Source organism: Erythrolamprus reginae, chromosome Z (genome assembly GCF_031021105.1).
Source record: "Erythrolamprus reginae isolate rEryReg1 chromosome Z, rEryReg1.hap1, whole genome shotgun sequence".
Classification (NCBI taxonomy): Eukaryota; Metazoa; Chordata; class Lepidosauria; order Squamata; family Dipsadidae; genus Erythrolamprus; species Erythrolamprus reginae.
Window position 1 is genome coordinate 16408341 of NC_091963.1, and position 19659 is coordinate 16427999.

General features: G+C 40.8%; 1 protein-coding gene across 9 annotated transcripts in view; it reads left to right on the forward strand.

The window, feature by feature from the left end:
- The window catches only part of PFKP (phosphofructokinase, platelet), a 99520-nt gene that overhangs the window by 48457 nt on the left and 31404 nt on the right, over positions 1-19659 (forward strand). For all 9 annotated transcript variants that reach the window (XR_011556920.1, XR_011556921.1, XM_070729168.1 and 6 more), the window contains 8 exons: positions 6107-6151; positions 6447-6555; positions 6851-6946; positions 11043-11135; positions 12468-12593; positions 15548-15612; positions 16631-16700; positions 19388-19534. Coding sequence is in view for 7 of the 9 variants with exons in the window: in XM_070729168.1 (XP_070585269.1) it covers positions 6107-6151; positions 6447-6555; positions 6851-6946; positions 11043-11135; positions 12468-12593; positions 15548-15612; positions 16631-16700; positions 19388-19534 (751 nt within the window). In the remaining 2 variants the exon portion in view is untranslated. The remainder of the gene's footprint in view (positions 1-6106; positions 6152-6446; positions 6556-6850; positions 6947-11042; positions 11136-12467; positions 12594-15547; positions 15613-16630; positions 16701-19387; positions 19535-19659) is intronic.

Here is a 19659-nt window from a genome sequence, read left to right on the forward strand (position 1 = left end):
GGCCTCCAGGCCTACTCTACGCATTTCCTCCAATTCCAATCCTCCCGGACGTGATTCACAAGGTCCTCACCGAGAGGGCCCGAGTAATCGTAATCGCCCCCCATTGGCCCCGCCGGCCCTGGTTCGCGGATCTCCAACAGCTGTCCGTCCAGGACCCTTGGCGACTCCCCGTTTCGGGGGATATGCTGCGGCAGGGGGCCTCTTTCCATCCAGACCCGGAGTGGTTCCACCTCACCGCCTGGCTGTTATCAGGAGAGATTTAGAACTGCGTGGTCATGACCCCGATTCAGTGGAGGTCATTTTAAAGGCCAGAAGGGGTTCGACCAATCGAATCTACGACCACACGTGGTCCAAGTTTCACCAGTGGTGTCTACAGGAAGGTCTCTCCCCTCTGTGCATCCCCATACACAGAATTATTTCCTTCCTGATGCAAGGCTTCCATAAAGGACTTTCCACCAGCACCCTCCGGCGTCATCTGGCAGCCATTTCATCTGTCCTAGGGGGCCCCCGCAGACAGCCTCTCCGATCCTTCCCTGAAGTTCAGGAATTCCTCAAGGGCATAGCCAACCTCAGACCTTCCAAGGTCCACAGGTATCCTTCCTGGGATTTGCCACGGGTTCTCCATTCCCTCACGCAGGCACCATACGAACCCCTAAAATCGGCGTCCCTCAGGTACCTATCCTTTAAGGTAGCATTCCTGGTGGCTATTACCTCTGCCCGACGCATTTCGGAGCTGGCTGCCCTCTCAATCAGGCAGGACCTTTGTCAATTCCATCAGGACAAGGTAGTCTTGCGACTGGACCCCACCTTCTTACCCAAGGTCAGTTCCATGTTCCACAGATCTCAGGATATTGTCCTACCTTCCTTCTGCCTCCAACGAGACCATCCCTTGGCAATTAGATGGCACACCCTGGATCTCACCAGAGCGCTGAGAATATATATCCAACGCACAGGACCCTTTCGGAGGTCAGAAGCACTTTTTGTAGCCTATCATCCCAGAGTCATGGGGGCCAAAGTGTCTTCTACAGTAATAGGCCGTTGGATCAGAGGGACTATATCTAAGGCCTATGAGTCGGCCTCCCTCTCAGTTCCAAGGAACATCACAGCGCATTCCACCAGGAGCGCAGCCACCTCGGCCGCTTGGGCGACTCAAGCCCCGTTGGAGGAGGTCTGCAAAGCAGCCACTTGGGCCTCGCCAAATTCCTTCATCAGGCACTACAAAATTGGTTCTTACGCTTCAGCGGACGCTGCCTTCGGCAGAAGGGTACTCCAATCCGTTATCTCACACGATAGCAAGCTAATCCCACCCTAGGGACCATCTATTGGGTATGTCCCATGTGACTGCTGGACCCGCTCCTTCAGTACGGAGAATAGGCGTTGATTGCTTACCTGAACGCCTCTTCTCGTACGGTGAGCGGGTACAGCAGTCACTTCCCGCCCTTGTATGTGTCTTCTTTACCTTCCTATATCTTTCTTTCCTCTAACAATGAGAGTTGAACACTACAGAGCTTCACAACTGAGCCTAGTCTATGGATTCGCGAATTCTGGGGAAGGGGCGGATCCGGCAAGCTTTTTTAATACTAGGCTCAGTTCCACCGGATTGGACATGAGCAACCCATGTGACTGCTGTACCCGCTCACCGTACGAGAAGAGGCGTTCAGGTAAGCAATCAACGCCTATTTTCCTTGGGTGCCGAAAGAGCTTGGCTATGCGCTGTCACACATGCATAAGTGCCCACACTTATAATTCAATACCTGGGGACAGCGAAAACAGCTTCCCATGCACCCTGGAGGCCCTCTGGAGGCCATAAACAGCCTGTTTCCCAACATCAGTAAGTTCGTGTTTTGTCCTCCCCAGGCTCCAAAGGCTTCCCTGGAGCTGGGGGAGGGTAAAAATGTCCTCCGCCATTCCTCCCGGAGGCTCTCTGGAAGCTGAAAATGCCCTCCCAGAGCCTCCGTGTGAGCCAAAAATCAACTGGCAAGCACACACATGTACGTTGGAGCTGAGCTAGGGAAACAGCTCACGTGCCAGCAGATATGGCTCTGCATGCTACTTGTGGCACTCCTGCCATAGGTTCGCCATCACAGGTCTATGTTGTAAAAGTAGCATTATTTTTGATTCAGCTTCTGAATAGCTCTAAAATCCATATGGGCAGCAAAACTCTTCTCTTTTGCCCACCCCTGCCACATCATACCTTTACAAGCATTTATTTCCTTTTTAAAGCTAACAATGGCTTATTGAACTTCAAAAGACTAAATTGTGGTTTGTTTAACGTGATTTTTTTTTTTGCAATAACAGCACAACTAAGTTTTAAAAATCTGCCAAAAGTCAAAATGAGTGGGGGGAAAAGATGCTTTATTTCCAGTACATTTTAAGATCTATTTCCTTGACTTAGGAAAATTCTTTCTTTGCTTCAGGTGCTTCATAAATAATTGCATCAAAATGCTATATAGGTAGTCTTTGACTTACAACAGTTTACTTAGTGACTGACTATTCAAAGTTAGAAAGTGACTTATGTTTTTCACACTTATGACCATTGCGTTCCCCATGATCACATGATCAAAATTCAGACACTTGGAAACTGACTTATATTTATGACAGTTCCAGTGTCCTGTGATTATGTGATCACCTTTCTGACAAGCAAAGCCAATAGGGAAACTAGGTTCACTTAATAACAATTGCAATGATTCACTTAACAACCGTGGCAAGAAAATTCACAAGCGGGGGAAGGGGGGCAAAGTTCATTGAACAAATGTTTCACTCAGTAACAAAAAATTAGGCTCAATTGTGCTCTTAAGTTGAAATTTGTTCTTGAGAAAAGTGTTCAGTTTTTTCAAACTTTGTTAAGATATTTGATTTTATTCTCTCAGAAATGCCTCTTGCTGGCATTTAGGAACTCCATACTTGATGCCATGATAGGTGCTACAGCTGGTAGTACTGGTTTTTTTAATTAAATTTCTATCAATCAAGCCGATGCCCTTCCAAACTTTTTTAAAGCTTAAAAAGAGCCTCAGTGGTACAGTGGTTAGAGTCCAGTGCTGCAAGCTACTTCTGCTGATCACCGGCTGCCAGCAGTTTGGCAGATCGAATCTCAGTAGGGTCAAGGTTGACTTAGCCTTCCATCCTTCCAAGGTTGGTAAAATGAAGACCCAGATTGTTGGGGGTAATATACACAAACCGTTTAGAGAGGGCTGTAAAAGCACCATGAAGCGGTATATAAATCTAAATGCTATTGCTATTGAAATCTTAAAAAGCTTAATGGGAGGATTCCCCTCCCAAATGGTGTCTTCTCTTGGCATTGAAGAAGAATGGAAGGGAGAGTGTAGATCTTCCATGCTGATATTATTTAATTAGTCATAAACAATCCTTGAGAATTTTATCATGCATTTAATATAAAGACCATGCGGTCTTCTTAAAAAAAAACTTTTTAAAGGAAAATACCCTTTTTGTCTAACAGAAGAACAACTACTAAAGAAAGATAAAGTATTTTTCTGCCCAGAGCACTTTTCTGCCCAGTGCAAAATTGGGGCTCCCTTGCTTGCAATTCAAACACCCCCTTTTGTTTTTAAAATCTGCCAAAAGTCATTTAATATAATTTAATATAAAGACCATGCGGTCTTCTTGAAAAAAACTTTTTAAAGAAAAATACCCTTTTTGTTTAACAGAAGCAAAAACTACTAAAGAAAGAAAAAGTGTTTTTCTTCCCAGAGCACTTTTCTGCCCAGTGCAAAATTGGGGCTCCCTTGCTTGCAGTTCAAACACCCCCTTTTGTTGGGCGTGCCAGGATCACACTATAGTTTATTATCTAATCTTCATGATGTTACACCGTGGCTTAGCATGTCATTCAACCTGAGCTTTTGTATAAATTCTATTGCCGTCAAGGAGCTGGAAGCAGCTCTTTGGAAGTTTGCAACCTTTGGCTGGCTATGGAGGGATGGAAAATGGGCCCTGGGAGGCATGCATAAATTCCTAGCCACAGCAGCTGAGCCCTTTCAACACTTTCACTGGCATTTGTCACATCGTTAAAGAGGTGCTTTGATAGGAGTGGCATGCAAATATATGGCAGGGGAAGGAAGAACCTTTTCTAGTGCTTTCACTGTCTGTTGCATAGTTCGGTAAGTCAATAAGAAGAAATATGCTTGAGAAAATGTCCTCTTTGGTTTCCCGTAGTATCCACAATTGAAAGATACCGTGCAGGTGGGGCTTCCTACTTACCGCCACTACCAGTGCTATGCATGCACAGCTCCAGGTGATCGGCAGGCGCATGTGAAAGTCTGAGTGAGATTTGTCTTTTGCACATGCGCAGGAAGCGAAATCCCGCAAGAGGATGTGCGGCTGCGTGAGATTTCTGTGATTTCCACGTATACGCAGGGACAAAAAATAACTAAAAATCGCTGAAGTCTCTTTTGCACATGTGTCCTTTCACAAGATTTCACTTTCTGTGCATGTGTAGAAACCGAATCTCACTCAGATATTCGTGTGTGTCACCTCGATCTGTGTGCGTAGCTCCATTTTCATTGCCAATAAATACAATTTAATTTATGTATGGTATGTTTGTAGGTATGTCTGCTTAAAAATGGGTTTTTTTAACTATTTTAAATTTTAAATTGTATATTATTAGATTTGTTATGAATTGTTTTATTGTGATGTGAGCCGCCCCGAGTGCACGGAAAGGGGCGGCATACAAATCTAATAAATAATAATAATAATAATAATAATAATAATAATAATAATAATAATAATGGCATGTACTGGTTAACAACCTATTACATTTATTTATTTATTTATTTATTTATTTATTTATTTATTTATTTATTTATTTATTTATTTATTTATTTATTTATTTATTTATTTATTTATTAGATTTGTATGCCGCCCCTCTCCGTAGACTCAGGACAATAATAAATAATATATAACATATTTAATAATTTAAGAGAAACACTAAAAACCCCATTATTAAAAGCAAACATACACACAAACGTACCATACATAAACTGTATAGGCCCGGGGGAGATGTTTCAATTCCCCCATGCCTGACGGCAAAGGTGGGTTTTAAGGAGTTTACGAAAGGCGAGGAGGGTGGGGGCAGTTCTAATCTCTGGGGGGAGCTGGTTCCAGAGGGTTGGGGCCGCCACAGAGAAGGCTCTTCCCCTGGGTCCCGCCAAACGGCATTGTTTAGTTGACGGGACCTGGAGAAGGCCAACTCTGTGGGACCTAATTTTTACCTTCCCCCATGTTTTCTCAAAAATAAGATCAAACCAGAAAATAAGCCCTAGCATGATTTTTCAGGATTTGTTCGTAATTATAAGCCCTATCCCCGAAATAAGTCCCAGATGGAGGCATTTTGGTACTGTATTTCCCCGAAAACAAAACCTAACTGGAAAAAAAAATCTTAATGCATCTTTTGGAGTAAAAATTAATATGAGACCTGGTCTTATTTTCGGGAAAACATGGGTAGTAGCAAATGTAAAGGGTAATTTGTAAATAATATATTGTCCTTAAACTCCATTATTATGGAGAAATGAGGAAAAAAATGTGGGTTTTTAAAAGTAAAATGTAACTATACAAGTAATCTTTGACCTACGGTAGTTCATTTAGTGACTGTTCAATGTTACAACGGCACTGAAAAAATGACTTATCACGCTTATGAGTGTTACAGCATCCCCATGGTCATGTAATCAAAATTCAGATGCTTGGCAACTGGTTCATATTTATGACGATTCCAATGTCCTGAGGTCGTGTGATCAAATTTTGCAACCTCCTAACAAGCAAAGTCAATGGAGAAGCCAGATTCTCTTAACAACTGCAATGATTGCCTTAACAGCTGTGGCAAGAAAGATCATAAAATGGATCAAAACTCACTTAACCAATGTGTCACTTAACGACATAAATATTGGGCTAAATTGTGGTCATAAGTTGAACGCTACCTGTATACTTTACTGGCAACTAGATCATGAATTAAGGAAAGTCCTTCTGAAGGAGCAGGAGAAAGAATAAAAAAATAAGCATAGGAGTCACCTACTTAATGCCAAACTTAAGATTTTTGGTGTTTGAATAGCATCTTATTATTTGTTTTGATTGTTGATCTATCTTGTCATTTCTGTAGCCATCAGAGGACTTTCGTCCTGGAAGTGATGGGAAGACACTGTGGGTACGTATCTCCAAGATAAACAAACCACTTTTAGTGAAATGTTGTAGAGTACACCAGGGGTGGGTTACGGATCATTTTGCTCCTGGTTTGCTCAGTGCTGTGCCGGGCGCATGCACCCCTGCAGCAATAAAAAAATTCTGCTTGCACTGAAGCAGAATCCAAGATGGTGGTGCCCACAGACCAGCAGTGACAGAAATGGCCCCATGACGGTTCTAAAGAATCAGTTAGAACTGGTAGGAACCCACCTCTGGTGTACACTTCAGATACTGATTGGAAATTTCTTTCTTTGTTTTAGGTATCTGGCACTTGTTAGTGCTTTAGCCTGTGGTGCAGACTACGTATTTATCCCTGAATATCCACCTGAGGAAGGATGGGAAGATCACATGTGTTCTAGGCTTTCTGAGGTAATCCATTTTCAGTTTTGTTTTATAATGCCTCAGGCTTCTTTAGGAGATTATCTGTTCCCTGGTAAAAATTGTGCAAGAACAACTCAAATTATCAGTCTCCAAAAGGCAACTGTGCCAGAATAGTAAAGATGACTGTGAATCAGTCAATCAATCAATCAATCAATCAATCAATCAATCAATCAATCAATCAGTCAATCAGTCAATCAATCAGCTGTATTCAGAATTCAGCCTTCCACTACTTATTCCATCTTTGATAGCTTTACTGATTTGTCTTAAATTTCTTTAATCCTAGAACCGTGCCCGAAAGAAAAGGTTGAATATAATAATTGTGTCTGAAGGAGCAATTGATTCATTCAACAAGCCTATCACTTCGGAACAAGTTAAGGATGTAAGTACATAGCTGTCCATCATGACTTCTGCTGAATGTGTGTGTGTGTGTGTGTGTGTGTGTGAGACTTCTCCTGTAACTTATTTATAAACTAGCGTATCCGACCACGTGTTGCTGTGGTTTAGTGTGGTTAACTGGAAAAGAAAGAAAAGAGAAAGCGTATGTTTTATTCAGAATAAGAATTGGAAGAATCCTTGGAGGTGTTCTAGTTGAACCCCCTGCTCAATTCATTCAGAATAACACACTTGGAAGGGACCTTGGAGGTCTTCTAGTCCAACCCCCTGCTCAATTTATTCAGAATAACAGAGTTTGAAGGGATTAACATTAAAGAGCAGGTTGACATTTGGACATATCTCTCTCTTCCTCTCTGCACCCCCCCCCCCCAACATTTATTTATTTTATTTGTTTGTTTGTTTGTTTGTTTATTTATTTAATTTGTATGCTGCCCCTCTCCATAGACTCGGGCTGGCTAACAACAATAATAAAAACAGCATATAACAAATCTAATATTTAAAATGACTAAAAAACCCTTATTAAAAACCAAACATACCCACAAACATACCATGCATAAATTGTATAGGTCTACGGGGAAAGAATATCTCAATTCCCCCATGCCTGACGACAGAGGTGGGTTTTAAGGAGCTTGCGAAAGGCGAGGAGGGTGGGGTCAATTCTGATCTCTGGGGGGGAGCTGGTTCCAGAGGGCCGGGGCCGCCACAGAGAAGGCTCTTTCTCTAGGTCCCGCCAAACGACATTGTTTAGTTGACAGGACCCGGAGAAGGCCAACTCTGTGGGACCTAACTGGCCCCACTGGGATTCGTGTGGCAGGAGGCGGTCCCGGAGGTATTCTGGTCCGATGCCATGAAGGGCTTTATAGGTCATAATTAAGACTTTGAATTGTGACCGGAAACTGATCGTCAACCAATGCAGACTGCGGAGTGTTGGTGTGACATAAGCATACTTAGGGAAGCCCATGATTGCTCTCGCAGCTGCATTCTGCACGATCTGAAGTTTCCGAACACTTTAAAGGTAGCCCCATGTAGAGAGCATTACAGTAGTCGAGCCTCGAGGTGATGAGGGCATGAGTGACTGTGAGCAGTGACTCCTGATCCAAATAGGGCCGCAGCTGATACACCAGGCGAACCTGGGCAAATGTCCCCCTCGCCACATCTGAAAGATGTTTCTCTAATGTGAGCTGTGGATCGAGGAGGATGCCCAAGTTGCGGACCCTCTCTGAGTGGGTCAATGTTTCCCCCCCTGGGTGATGGACGGACAGATGGAACTGTCTCTGGAAGGCAGAACCCACAGCCACTCCATCTTATCAGGGTTGAGTTTGAGTCTGTTGACACCCATCCAGACCCCAACAGCCTCCAGGCACTGGTACATCACATTCACTGCTTCGTTGACTGGACATGGGGTGGAGATGTACAACTAGGTATCATCCGCGTACTGACGATACCTCACCCAACATACTTTAAGAGACCACTCCGACCCATCTGCCAAAAGACGATAAGACCAGCCTACCTTGCAGGGTCCTTGGCTCCACCCAAGCATGCAATACCTAGGAGACAAATGCAATCTTATTTAAATATAGTTACATTTAAGATTGTGTTTGAAAATAACATATAGACAAAAAACCATGTACTGTAGAAAATTCACTTTTATGTTATTAGCTCCTGTGTTATACTAAATAACGGATATTGAATAAATTATCTGTTGTGCAGAATATTTTGGCAATATTGATAAAGCTGAAAAGTGTAGGTTTTCCTGTGACTGTTATGCAGGAAATGCTCCTATGTGTCAGTCTGGTGAAAGTTGTCATTGGTAGAGGTTTTATCCATAAAGGAGGATATTTGAAGCTTAGGGTAGAGGTCTTAATCCCATTTCAGTTTCAGGCATGGTTTGCATGGGATAGTCAATTGAAAAAAGTTCCAGCTTTGTAAAAAGTCTCCGGAAACAGATTTCGTCCTTGTCTCAAAGGTGCTTTTTCAAGAGGCAACTGGACTTCTGGTTTCTGGTTTTTATTTGAAGACGTTTCTTTGAAGACACCATCTCTCTCCAGTCTACAACAAAGTCCTTCCAATAGTTCCAAGAAGGTTCACATCCATTTGCACTACTCGGGTGACCCTGACAACATAGAGAAACCACCAGGTGGCCTCAACGACTCAGTAAAAAAAGAATTCAAATTGCCAGTTGTGTGCAAGGAGTATAACCCTTCCATTCCTCACGATCCAGTCAGATCTGAAGAAGCTTCTTGGATGAGAAGTGAAACGTCTTCAGAGAAAAACAAGAAAGTCTACTTGCCTCTTGAAAAAGCATCTTTGAAACAACCAGGACCTGGACGACTGAGAATCTTCATAGACATTTGGTCCTTATTTTTTCCCTTCCTGTCCACTGGAGAACCTTAGTAGATTATGATCAAGATGTGAGATGAGTCATTCTGAATGAGGTTTCTAAATTTATAATATCAAGATAATGGATAATGAATGAATAAGCCTTGGTTTTACTACAATGTTGATAAAAAATAAAAATTAATACAGATAATGACTCAGTTTTTACAGTAGCAAGTGGCTTCTTGATTCATGGTCATGTGTATTTATTCAGATAGTGAAATTACCAACCCTTTGAAAGCTGTCTGCACAGATTAGATACCCAGTTCTATAACCTTTCTCTTTTCTTTGTCTTAAGTAAGTCACCATGCCTTATTTAAAACATTTAAACATTTTAAAATGCAATGCTACATTTGGTTCAAAATATATTTAAGAGGTATTGATGTAGGATCCTTTTGTCTCCTTTCTTAACTAGAGATTAATGGAGCTTTATTTTACCAACTAGTTATGCACATCTTTAAAGGATGTTATTAAAATATTGTGCAATTTGCCCTTATTTTTAAGACAGCATAATTCCTTTTCAGCCATTCCATGCTGACTCCTCCTGTTTATGCTATTTTTGTCAGCGACACTAAAATCTGCCTGGAAAGTATTTGACTCTTTTTTCTGTTTTAAACATATCATTCTCAATTTGTTTCCTAGTTTGTGTTTTTTTAAAATAAACATCTGATTAAAATCTCATTATACAAAATTGATCTGGTGTTTTACAAACGTGTAAACTATCAACAACACATTTTAGAATAAACTTTTATACTGAATTTGTGGACTAGAGCCATACAGCGAATCAGAAATTCTGTAAAAGGACATAAATTAGTTTGGGCAGCTTGTTTATTTATCTTAATTTCAATCACTATCTCTTATTTTATACAACATTATTTATGTCACCACTTGTCTCTCAAGTAGCAACTCTGAATAATGGCAAAAATTTAAAAATCTGTGTGTTAAAAAAAAAGCAAAAAGTAATATACGTACATAATCACTCCCACCAAACCTATTGACCCCTTCACAAAATTTCAATACAAAGACATTTAAAAAGAAAATTGGACGAAAGTGTCTATATATGCATTTAAATAAAATTTTAAAAAATCAGATTGTTCAACTCCCAGGTATTTATTATATGCAATAATTTAATAAATATTATTCTAATAGAATATGAATAAAAACAATAGAATAGAATAGAATAGAATCCTTTATTGGCCAAGTGTGATTGGACACATAAGGAATTTGGCCCATCAATCCTCAGGGATCAACATTTTAGAGAACTCTGATGTGGAGATAACTGATAAAATCAACAGTTACAATCCTATCATCCATCCCATGGGTTCTCTTTAGTTCCCTGATCCCCACACATAGGGCAAACAGCTTTCCAAAATGATATTAAAGTTGGGGTAACTGGATCTGTGGAAGGGAGTGGATTGCTGTTCCAAATTGTTGCAACCAAAAAGGTCCACTTCTGGGATCTTAACAGAGGTCATTCCCTAATGGACAGAGAAGAGTCCCAGAGATTTTAATTTGATGGTGGAAGAATTAGAACTGGACTCTCACAAATTCAGTTCTAACTGAATTAGAACTGAATTTGTGTGAGGCATTTTCCGAGGCTCACATTAAATCTTCTACTCAGTGCTCATTTAAGGAAAATACCTTGCACAGTTGATGAGCTCCTAATCCATCTTGTACTTTGAGTTCACCTTGGTCTTCTTTTGCAGCTTGTGGTGGCGCGGTTAGGGTTTGACACACGGGTGACCATTCTGGGCCATGTGCAACGAGGAGGCACACCCTCTGCTTTTGATCGTATTTTGGTGAGTGAATATAACCAATTTTGAAGAATAATTGCATGCATATCCACCACAACCCAGTTTGAGGTGGCATTACTTGATTTTTCTTCCTTGTTCCATCCTAGGAATTAATTGAAAAATGTTTGAATTTATGTCATAACCTAAGGGTTATGGCTAAATTTGTCTTTAGCCATAAAGTTGCTAGACAAAGTAAGAAACTTCCTTCCTTCCTTCCTTCCTTCCTTCCTTCCTTCCCTGCTTCCCTCCCTCTCTTCATTTTGACTCTTAATAGCAAAATCTCCATTATTATATATAATTATTTTTTAAAAGTTATTTAAAAAAATAATGGAAAATAGAGAGGAAAACCCCATCCCTAAAAAAAAAAACAATATAAGGTAATATTTAATTTCTACATCCTTTGATATATGAAACTGGGGAAATTGTCTTCATCGGAGAAATGAAGCTATGTGAAGTCTTTCCAGGTTCTGTGGTTATACCCTACAAAAGTTAGATGTGCTCAGTTTAAAGTGAATTAAAGGAAATGGAAATATTAAAAACTCCCATAGGGAAATTAAAAAATTCATATTTTTTAGTCATTATACAAGATTTGCCGGTCTAAAGTAGTACAGAAGTGGTTCATTCATTCACAAAAAAAGTCAGCTTAGAGTCACCTCGGAAAAGAAGTAGAGGCAGAGCCCAAAGTAGAGGGGTTGGATGCAATTTGGGGTTTCTTAGCCTGGGATCATCTTTTCCATCTTCCCTTGACTCTAATATGTATACACAGAGACTCATACAATGTCCTAGGAAATCAAAGTAGATCCCTAGAATTGGGTAAGACAGAGAGTATCAAGAAACTGGATGAGCTACAAAACAGGTCAATACTTCTCCCCATCTTTTCCGGCCTTGTTTCCTCCCAGGAGATTCCTAGACAGGCCCCACAGAGGCTTCTCCCCGCCTTTTCCGGCCATGTTTCCTCCCAGGAGATTCCTAGAGAGGCCCCGTGGATGCTTCTCCCTGCCTTTTCCGGTTACAGTTTCGGAGGCCCAGGTTTATAAGTGGAAAATGGTTCTCAAGAAAAGGGAAAAAATCTTGAACACCTGGTTGTTATCTAGAAATGCTCTTAACTAGAGGTGTTAGTAGGTAGAAGCACCACTGTATTTCGTTCTCTTGAAAGTTTCCCAGACTTTAAAGAATCCACTGGATTCTGTGCTGATAATAATTGATCCCTCTGTCTTTTATAAAACTGATCATGTTTAAGATGGATTTCACAGGAGACTGTTGGCATGCTTCAAAACTACCCACCACCAGGTGTTCTAATACCCATAAAAGAACCAACCATGTTTGGGTTTTTTGCAGGCCAGCCGTATGGGTGTGGAGGCTGTCCTTGCACTTCTGGAAGCCACACCTGAAACACCTGCATGTGTTGTGACTCTCTCCGGGAACCTGGCTGTCCGCCTGCCTTTAATGGAGTGTGTTGTAATGGTGAGTTTCCACAAGGAAGTGGCTGCATTAATTTGTTAGTATAATCTAGTAACCAGTAGCCTGTTGTCAGCTGGAGCACTAGCAATGACACAAGATAAATGCTTATCAGCATTGAGGACAATCAACTCCAGTCAGTCTTACAATAGGAGCAACTGTGCCGAATTGCTGATCGGAGTTTGATAGCAAACTTGGGTGTTGGATTGTGATAACCCAGAGGTCTTTGATAAAATAGGAGTTTGTTTATCCTAGGCCTTGTTCTTCCTGTTTATTTTGGCATACCAAAGTATGTGTACATTCTCATGAGCATGTATCATATCAGTGATGGCGAACCTATGACACGGATGCCACAGGTGGCACGCGGAGCCGTATCTGCTGGCACGCGAGACGTTGCCCTAGCTCAGATCATGTGTGTGCTGGCCAGCTGATTTTTGGCTTGCACAGAAGCTCTGGAAGGGCATTTTGGCTTCCAGGGAACCTCCGGGGGATGGGTGAGGGCGTTTTTACCCTCTCCTGACTCCAGGGAAGCCTTTGGAGCCTGGCGAGGGTGAAACACAAGCCTACTGGGCCCACCAGAAGTTGGGAAACAGGCCATTTCCAGCCTCCAGAGGGCCTCTGGGGTGGACAGGGGAAGCTGTTTTCTCCCTCCCCAGGCATTGAATTATGAATGTGAGAACTCACACATGCACAATAGCGTGTGCACATGCTCTTTTGGCACCCGAGGAATGAAAGGTTTGCCATCACTGTATTATATCATGGTTATAGAGTGGCTAAAAATAATTCTTGATAGTCTGAGTTTGAGTTAGAGACTTTGGCCTGTCACAAATAGAATAGTTCTGTGTGAATTGAGGAGGAGTTGTTGCATGGGAGGGAAATATACTGGCCACAATAAATTCTTCCCAGAGATTCAAGGTCATCTTTTGTTCAGCACCAGCCAGAAGTACAGGGGAGGATCATGGATGTTGAGAGAACCAGAGTGGTCCATGTGATGAACTTGTGGGTGTGGGGACAAGGGATGAACCTTGGTGGTGGGTGGAGAACTATAGGAAAGGTTAGTATCAGGTTGACTACAGTTTATAACCAACATGCCTCTGTTAATAAATTGGAACTTAGAAGAAGGACTCTGATTTATTTTTTCGGATGCTAGTTGGAATACTGACACCGAGCTTCCACAATAAAATGAATCAGGAGCATTCCTTTATGATGCAATTTATACTGCTCAAAAAAAAATAAAGGGAACATTCAAATAACACATCCTAAATCTGAATGAATGAAATATTCTCATTGAATACTTTGTTCTGTACAAAGTCGAAAGTGCTGACAACAAACTGAAATTGATTGTCAATCAGTGTTTCTTCCTAACTGGACAATTTGATCTCACAGAAGTTTGATTTACTTGGAGTTATATCGTGTTGTTTAAGTGTTCCCTTTATTTTTTTGAGTAGTGTATTAATACATGGTTTCAGAGAATCTACCTTTCCTTGTTTGTTTTTCTATTTTAACTATCAGTCCTATTTCACACAACTATTGAACCAAGGCTAGTTTGTCCACAAAAAATGAGTCAAATAAACAGTGACATCATGTGTAAGACCATGTAAATTGATAACAAGACAACACTTATACTATAGATAGTCCTCAATTTATAACCATTTGATCATTCAAGGGTGCAATGGCATTAATAAACTAAATAAAATATTTTTCATATGTACAACTGTTGCATCATCCCAAGGTCATTTGATCAAAATCCGGACACTTGGCGACTGGTTTAATATTTATGACAGTTGCAATGTGCCAGGGTCACATGGCACATGGCAACTGTCATAAATATGCGACCTTCCGACAAGCAAAATTAATGGGGAAGTTGACAACCGTGTCCCTAGCTTAACAACTTCAGTGATTCACTTAACAACTGTGGCAAAAAAGGTCATAAAATGGGGCAAAATTCACTTAATAAATCTCTGACTGAGCAACAGAAATGTTGAGCTTAATTGTGGTCAAAAATCAAGGATTATCTATAATATTATGTTCAGCCTGTTGAATAGGTCTAGATCACTGGTTCTCAATCTGGGGGTGGGGACCCCCTTGGGGGTTGAATGGCCGTTTCACAAGGGTCACCTAAGACCATGGGAAAACACAAATTTGCTATGGTGTTAGGAAATAAAGCTTCTATGCTTGGAACATATTTTTGCAATCCAACCAATCAGGCATTTACAGTGGGGGTGTCCCTCTGACCTTCCTGTGCGGACAACAAAATGAAATTGATTGTCAATCAGTGTTGATTGACGGATTGAAGGAAAAGGGGGGACATGATCGAAACATTTAAATATATTAAAGGGTTAAATAAGGTCCAGGAGGGAAGTGTTTTTAATAGGAAAGTGAACACAAGAACAAGGGGACACAATCTGAAATTAGTTGGGGGAAAGATCAAAAGCAACGTGAGAAAATATTATTTTACTGAAAGAGTAGTAGATCCTTGGAACAAACTTCCAGCAGACGTGGTAGATAAATCCACAGTAACTGAATTTAAACATGCCTGGGATAAACATATATCCATCCTAAGATAAAATACAGAAAATAGTATAAGGGCAGACTAGATGGACCATGAGGTCTTTTTCTGCCGTCAGACTTCTATGTTTCTATGTTTCCTGCCAATCAGCTTAAAGCTCTGTTGGGAGAATTGGACATGGGGTCACACAACATGAGGAACTGTATTAAGGAGTTGCAGCATTAGAAAGGTTGAGAACCACTGGTCTAGATTATTATAAGAATCTTACACTTAGGATAAATGTATAAGAAAATTGCATTGTAATCCATGGAAATAATTTAAAATTCAATTACATAATCCCATTTGTGGAACAGCAGTGACGGCCCACTCACTTTCTATTCTTGGACCTTGCTTTGAGGGTTATTATCCTTACTTTACATATGATTCCTTTTTGTTTTCCCTAATTCCCAAGACTCAAGATGTACAGAAAGCGATGGATGACAGAAGATTCAAAGATGCAGTAGAACTCCGTGGAAGGTGAGCCATTATTATTTTTTCATCTTTAGACAGAAATTGTTGGGTTGCTTTCCAATGTGTGGCGACGGCTAATTATGCCAAAGGCCTCTGTTTTGTGGGTAACCATGGCAACAATGTTTTATCTTCCCAATAATGGGATAAAATCTTAGGTCTTGAATTGTACCAAAAATAGGAGATAATAGAGACAGTATGACCTTTTGACTGCTGCTAGTTAAAGTGATGGAAATTGCCTTAAGGAGTATATCCTGAACAGTAGTGGGTTTCACTTAATTTTGGTACCGGTTTGGGAATGGGAGCATGCGGGACCTTTTTTGATGATGTCCAGGCAGGTGGGCGGAGCCTCCTACCACTGCTACCAGTTCACCCAAATCTGTGCGAACTGGTAGCAACCCACCACTGATCCTGAAGCATAAATATACAGTATTAATGAATCTGGATTTTTCCCAAATGTGTATGTGTTGGTAAATTCTAAGGAGCTGGGGTGGCGCAGCAGGTAGAGTGCTGTACCGGAGGCCACTGAAGCTGACTGTAGATCTTTAGGTCAGCGGTTCAAATCTCATCACCGGCTCAAGGTTGACTCATCCTTCCATCCTTCCGAGGTGGGTAAAATGAGGACCCAGATTTAGGGGGCAATAGGCTGCCTCTGTTAAGAGGTGCTATTGCTAACCTGTTGTAAGCCGCCCTGAGTCTAAGGAGAAGGGCGGCATAAAAATTGAATAAATAAATAATAAACAAATAAACAAATAAGTAAATAAATAAAGGCGTATAAAGAATCTCCAAATTGGCACCATGAAGCTCACAAGCACCAAGGATATCCAGAGGCTATCTTTTTTGAAAGCATGTGATGTGAAATTGCTATTGCCAGGTTTCAAAATGTTATATAATTCTTGCAGTCTGCCCTAGTGGCAGATTACTGTTCTTATAATCTAACAATCTGTATCGACAAGAAAATAAGTTATCTCTGTAGTGCCTATTCCACATGAAAAGAATAATAAAATGAGATTATTAATTTTTTTAGGAGTTTTACCAACAACCTGAATACCTACAAACTCTTGTCTAACAAAAAACCAGAAGCCGAACTGCCTAAGGTACCTATCATAAAGTCCTTGCCTTCTTTGTGTTATTTCTCATTTCGGGTTGCTGGCATAGTTCCCTCTAAGCTGAGCAGTGAGCAATCGCTCACTTAAAAATCATCATCAACTCAGAGTTTTCCAAACCTGCCCAGAAGCCGAGAGGGAAAGAGTGAGAGGGAAGGAGAGAGAGAGGAAGAGAGAGAAACAGATAGAAAAAAGAGAGGAAGGAAAAGGGAAAGAAAAAGAATGGGAGTAAGGAAGAGAGAAAGAAAATCAAAATCTAGTTTGAAACTAGCTCAACTATTTAAGTGGCATTTTGATATTGATAGAGTTGCCCTATTATGAGCTCACTGTTATAGACACACAGTACAGTATTTTATTTTGAAATTCTGAGGTAAAACAGGGTAGGTTTTTTGTTTGTTTGTTTGTTTGTTTGTTTATTTATTTATTTATTTATTATTTATTTATTTATTTATTTATTTATTTATTCTGTGCCGCCCAGTCCCGAAGGGACTGCCGCTCAGACACTATACTTTTCCGCCCACCCCCCCAAAAAATTAGAGGGAACACTGGTTGCTGGCTAATTGTTTGCAATTATATTAGAAAAGGAAACACATTAAAAGTTTAGAAGAACGCCCCCCACCCCAGCAAAACATTGTTTTGACAGACTAATTACCTGGGGCTACCTTTAAAGAGTTTTCGGAAACTTCAACTCATCCAAAATGCAGTCGCGCGAGCAGTCTTGGGCCTTCCAAGACTTGCCCATATATCTTCATCACTTCGTGGACTGCATTGGCTACCAATCTGTTCCCGGACACAATTCAAAGTGTTGGTTATGACCTATAAAGCCCTACATGGCATAGGACCAGACTATCTTCGAGTCTGCCCTCTGCCGCACAATTCCCAGCGACTGGTGAGCTCCCACAGATTTGGTCTCCTTAGGGTCCTGTCAACCAAACAATGCCGGCTGGCGGGGCCTAGGGGAAGAGCCTTCTCTATGGAGGCCCCGGCCCTCTAGAATCAGCTCCCCCCAGAGATTTGCACTGCCCCCTCCCTCCTTGCCTTTTGAAAGAGTTTAAAATCTCATCTTTGTCACCAGGCTCTTCCCCCCGACCAATGAATGTTTTTAGTATGATTTTATTGAATGAATGCTAATGTAAGTTTTTTAAGTTAGAATTTTTAAAGATTATTTTTAAGATTATTTTTATGGATATTAATTGGATTACTATGCTATTATGTCTTTGTATATGTTGTGAGGCGTCCTGAGAGATGGGTGGCATACAAATCCAATCAATCAATCAATCAATCAATACTACATACATACATACATACATACATACATACATATATACATACATCTTTCCAAACTTAAGAAAGTCCACTGAATCAAAGTTACGGTATTGCTAAAATGGACTTATCAAGTAAATGCAATAATATACATAATACCATAATGAAAATGACATTGATTATAATGGAATTTGGTTTGCTGCTTCATTGTACTGAAATCTGCTAAAATGATATTTCAAGGATTCTTGTAATAGTAGAAGACAGAGGAAAAGGTTTTGGGGGACAGAAGAAAAATTTGCTGTTTTATAATGTTTAGTTATTGGCTGTTTTCCAGCACAATATAGTGATTGCATGTGAAAGGATGCAGTCACTTTTAGGAGGGCTGGTATGGTGCTTGCTTTTTGATATTTATTTATTTTATTTTAAAGAAAATCTATTTCTTTCCCTGTGTGTGTATTAGCTGCATTAAAATCAACACTGGCATTCAAATCAGTTGTGCTATTCTGGTTTTCCAAAATAAAGTTTTAATAGTTAGAGTCTTCTTGAAGCAGAAATGGATGTAGGGTTAATGGGATTATTATAGAAACTCTGATTCTTAAAAAAATCCAACACCTCAGGTTTTCTAAAATTGGAGAGTGTTTTTAATTGTTTATACAAAGAATTCTTTTAAATTTTATTTATTTATTTATTGGACTTATATGCCGTCCCTTTCCAAGGACTCGGTGCAGCTCACAACATACAATAAAACAATATAAAACATCTTAATCCAATTAATTATTTTAAATTTTTAAAAAAATCAAAACCATAAAAAACCAGTCTTTTCAATCTACTTTCTCTCAACTCATTCATTGGCCAGGGGGCAAGGATCTAATAACTCCAAGCCTGGTGGCATAAATGAGTCTTAAGACTCTTACGGAAGGCAAGGAGGGTGGGGGCAATGCGAATCTCCAGGGGGAGCTGATTCCAGAGGGCCGGCCCCCCCACAGAGAAGGCTATTCCCCTAGGGGCCGCCAAATGACATTATCTAGTTGACGGGACCTGGAGAAGGCCAACACTGTGGGACGTAACTGGTCGCTGGGATTCATTCGGTAGCAGGCGGTCCCATAGGTATTCTGGCCCGATGCCATGTAAAGCTTTATAGGTCATAACCAAAGCTTTGAATTGAGTCCGGAAACCAATTGGCAGCCAATGCAGACTGCGGCGTGTTGGAGAGATATGTACATGTCTGAGCAAGCCCATCACAGCTCGTGTGGCTGCGTTCTGCACAATTTGTAGTTTCCAAACGCTCTTCAAAGGTAGCATAAATGTCTAAACTCAGACATTAAAAACTTCATTTCTTTTTCAAATTTTAAAGTTATCCCGCCGTGCCTTGAGATTTCTACTTTATTTCAAAAACTTTGTCCGTTCTTCTGCAGAGCCTTTTCACCGTCGCTGTGCTGAATGTGGGTGCCCCAGCAGCTGGGATGAATGCTGCTGTCCGTTCTGCAGTGAGACTTGGCATCACTGAAGGACACAAAATGTTAGCTGTCACTGATGGCTTTGAAGGCTTTTCTAGAGGGCAGGTCAGTATTTCCTAACTTTGTCTGACTTCATAATTTTATGGAAAATAGTCTCAATAGGAAGATACACCTGGCCAGATGCCACATTAAAATCTGGATGGTAAACCCTCTCCCTCAGATTTTCCCAG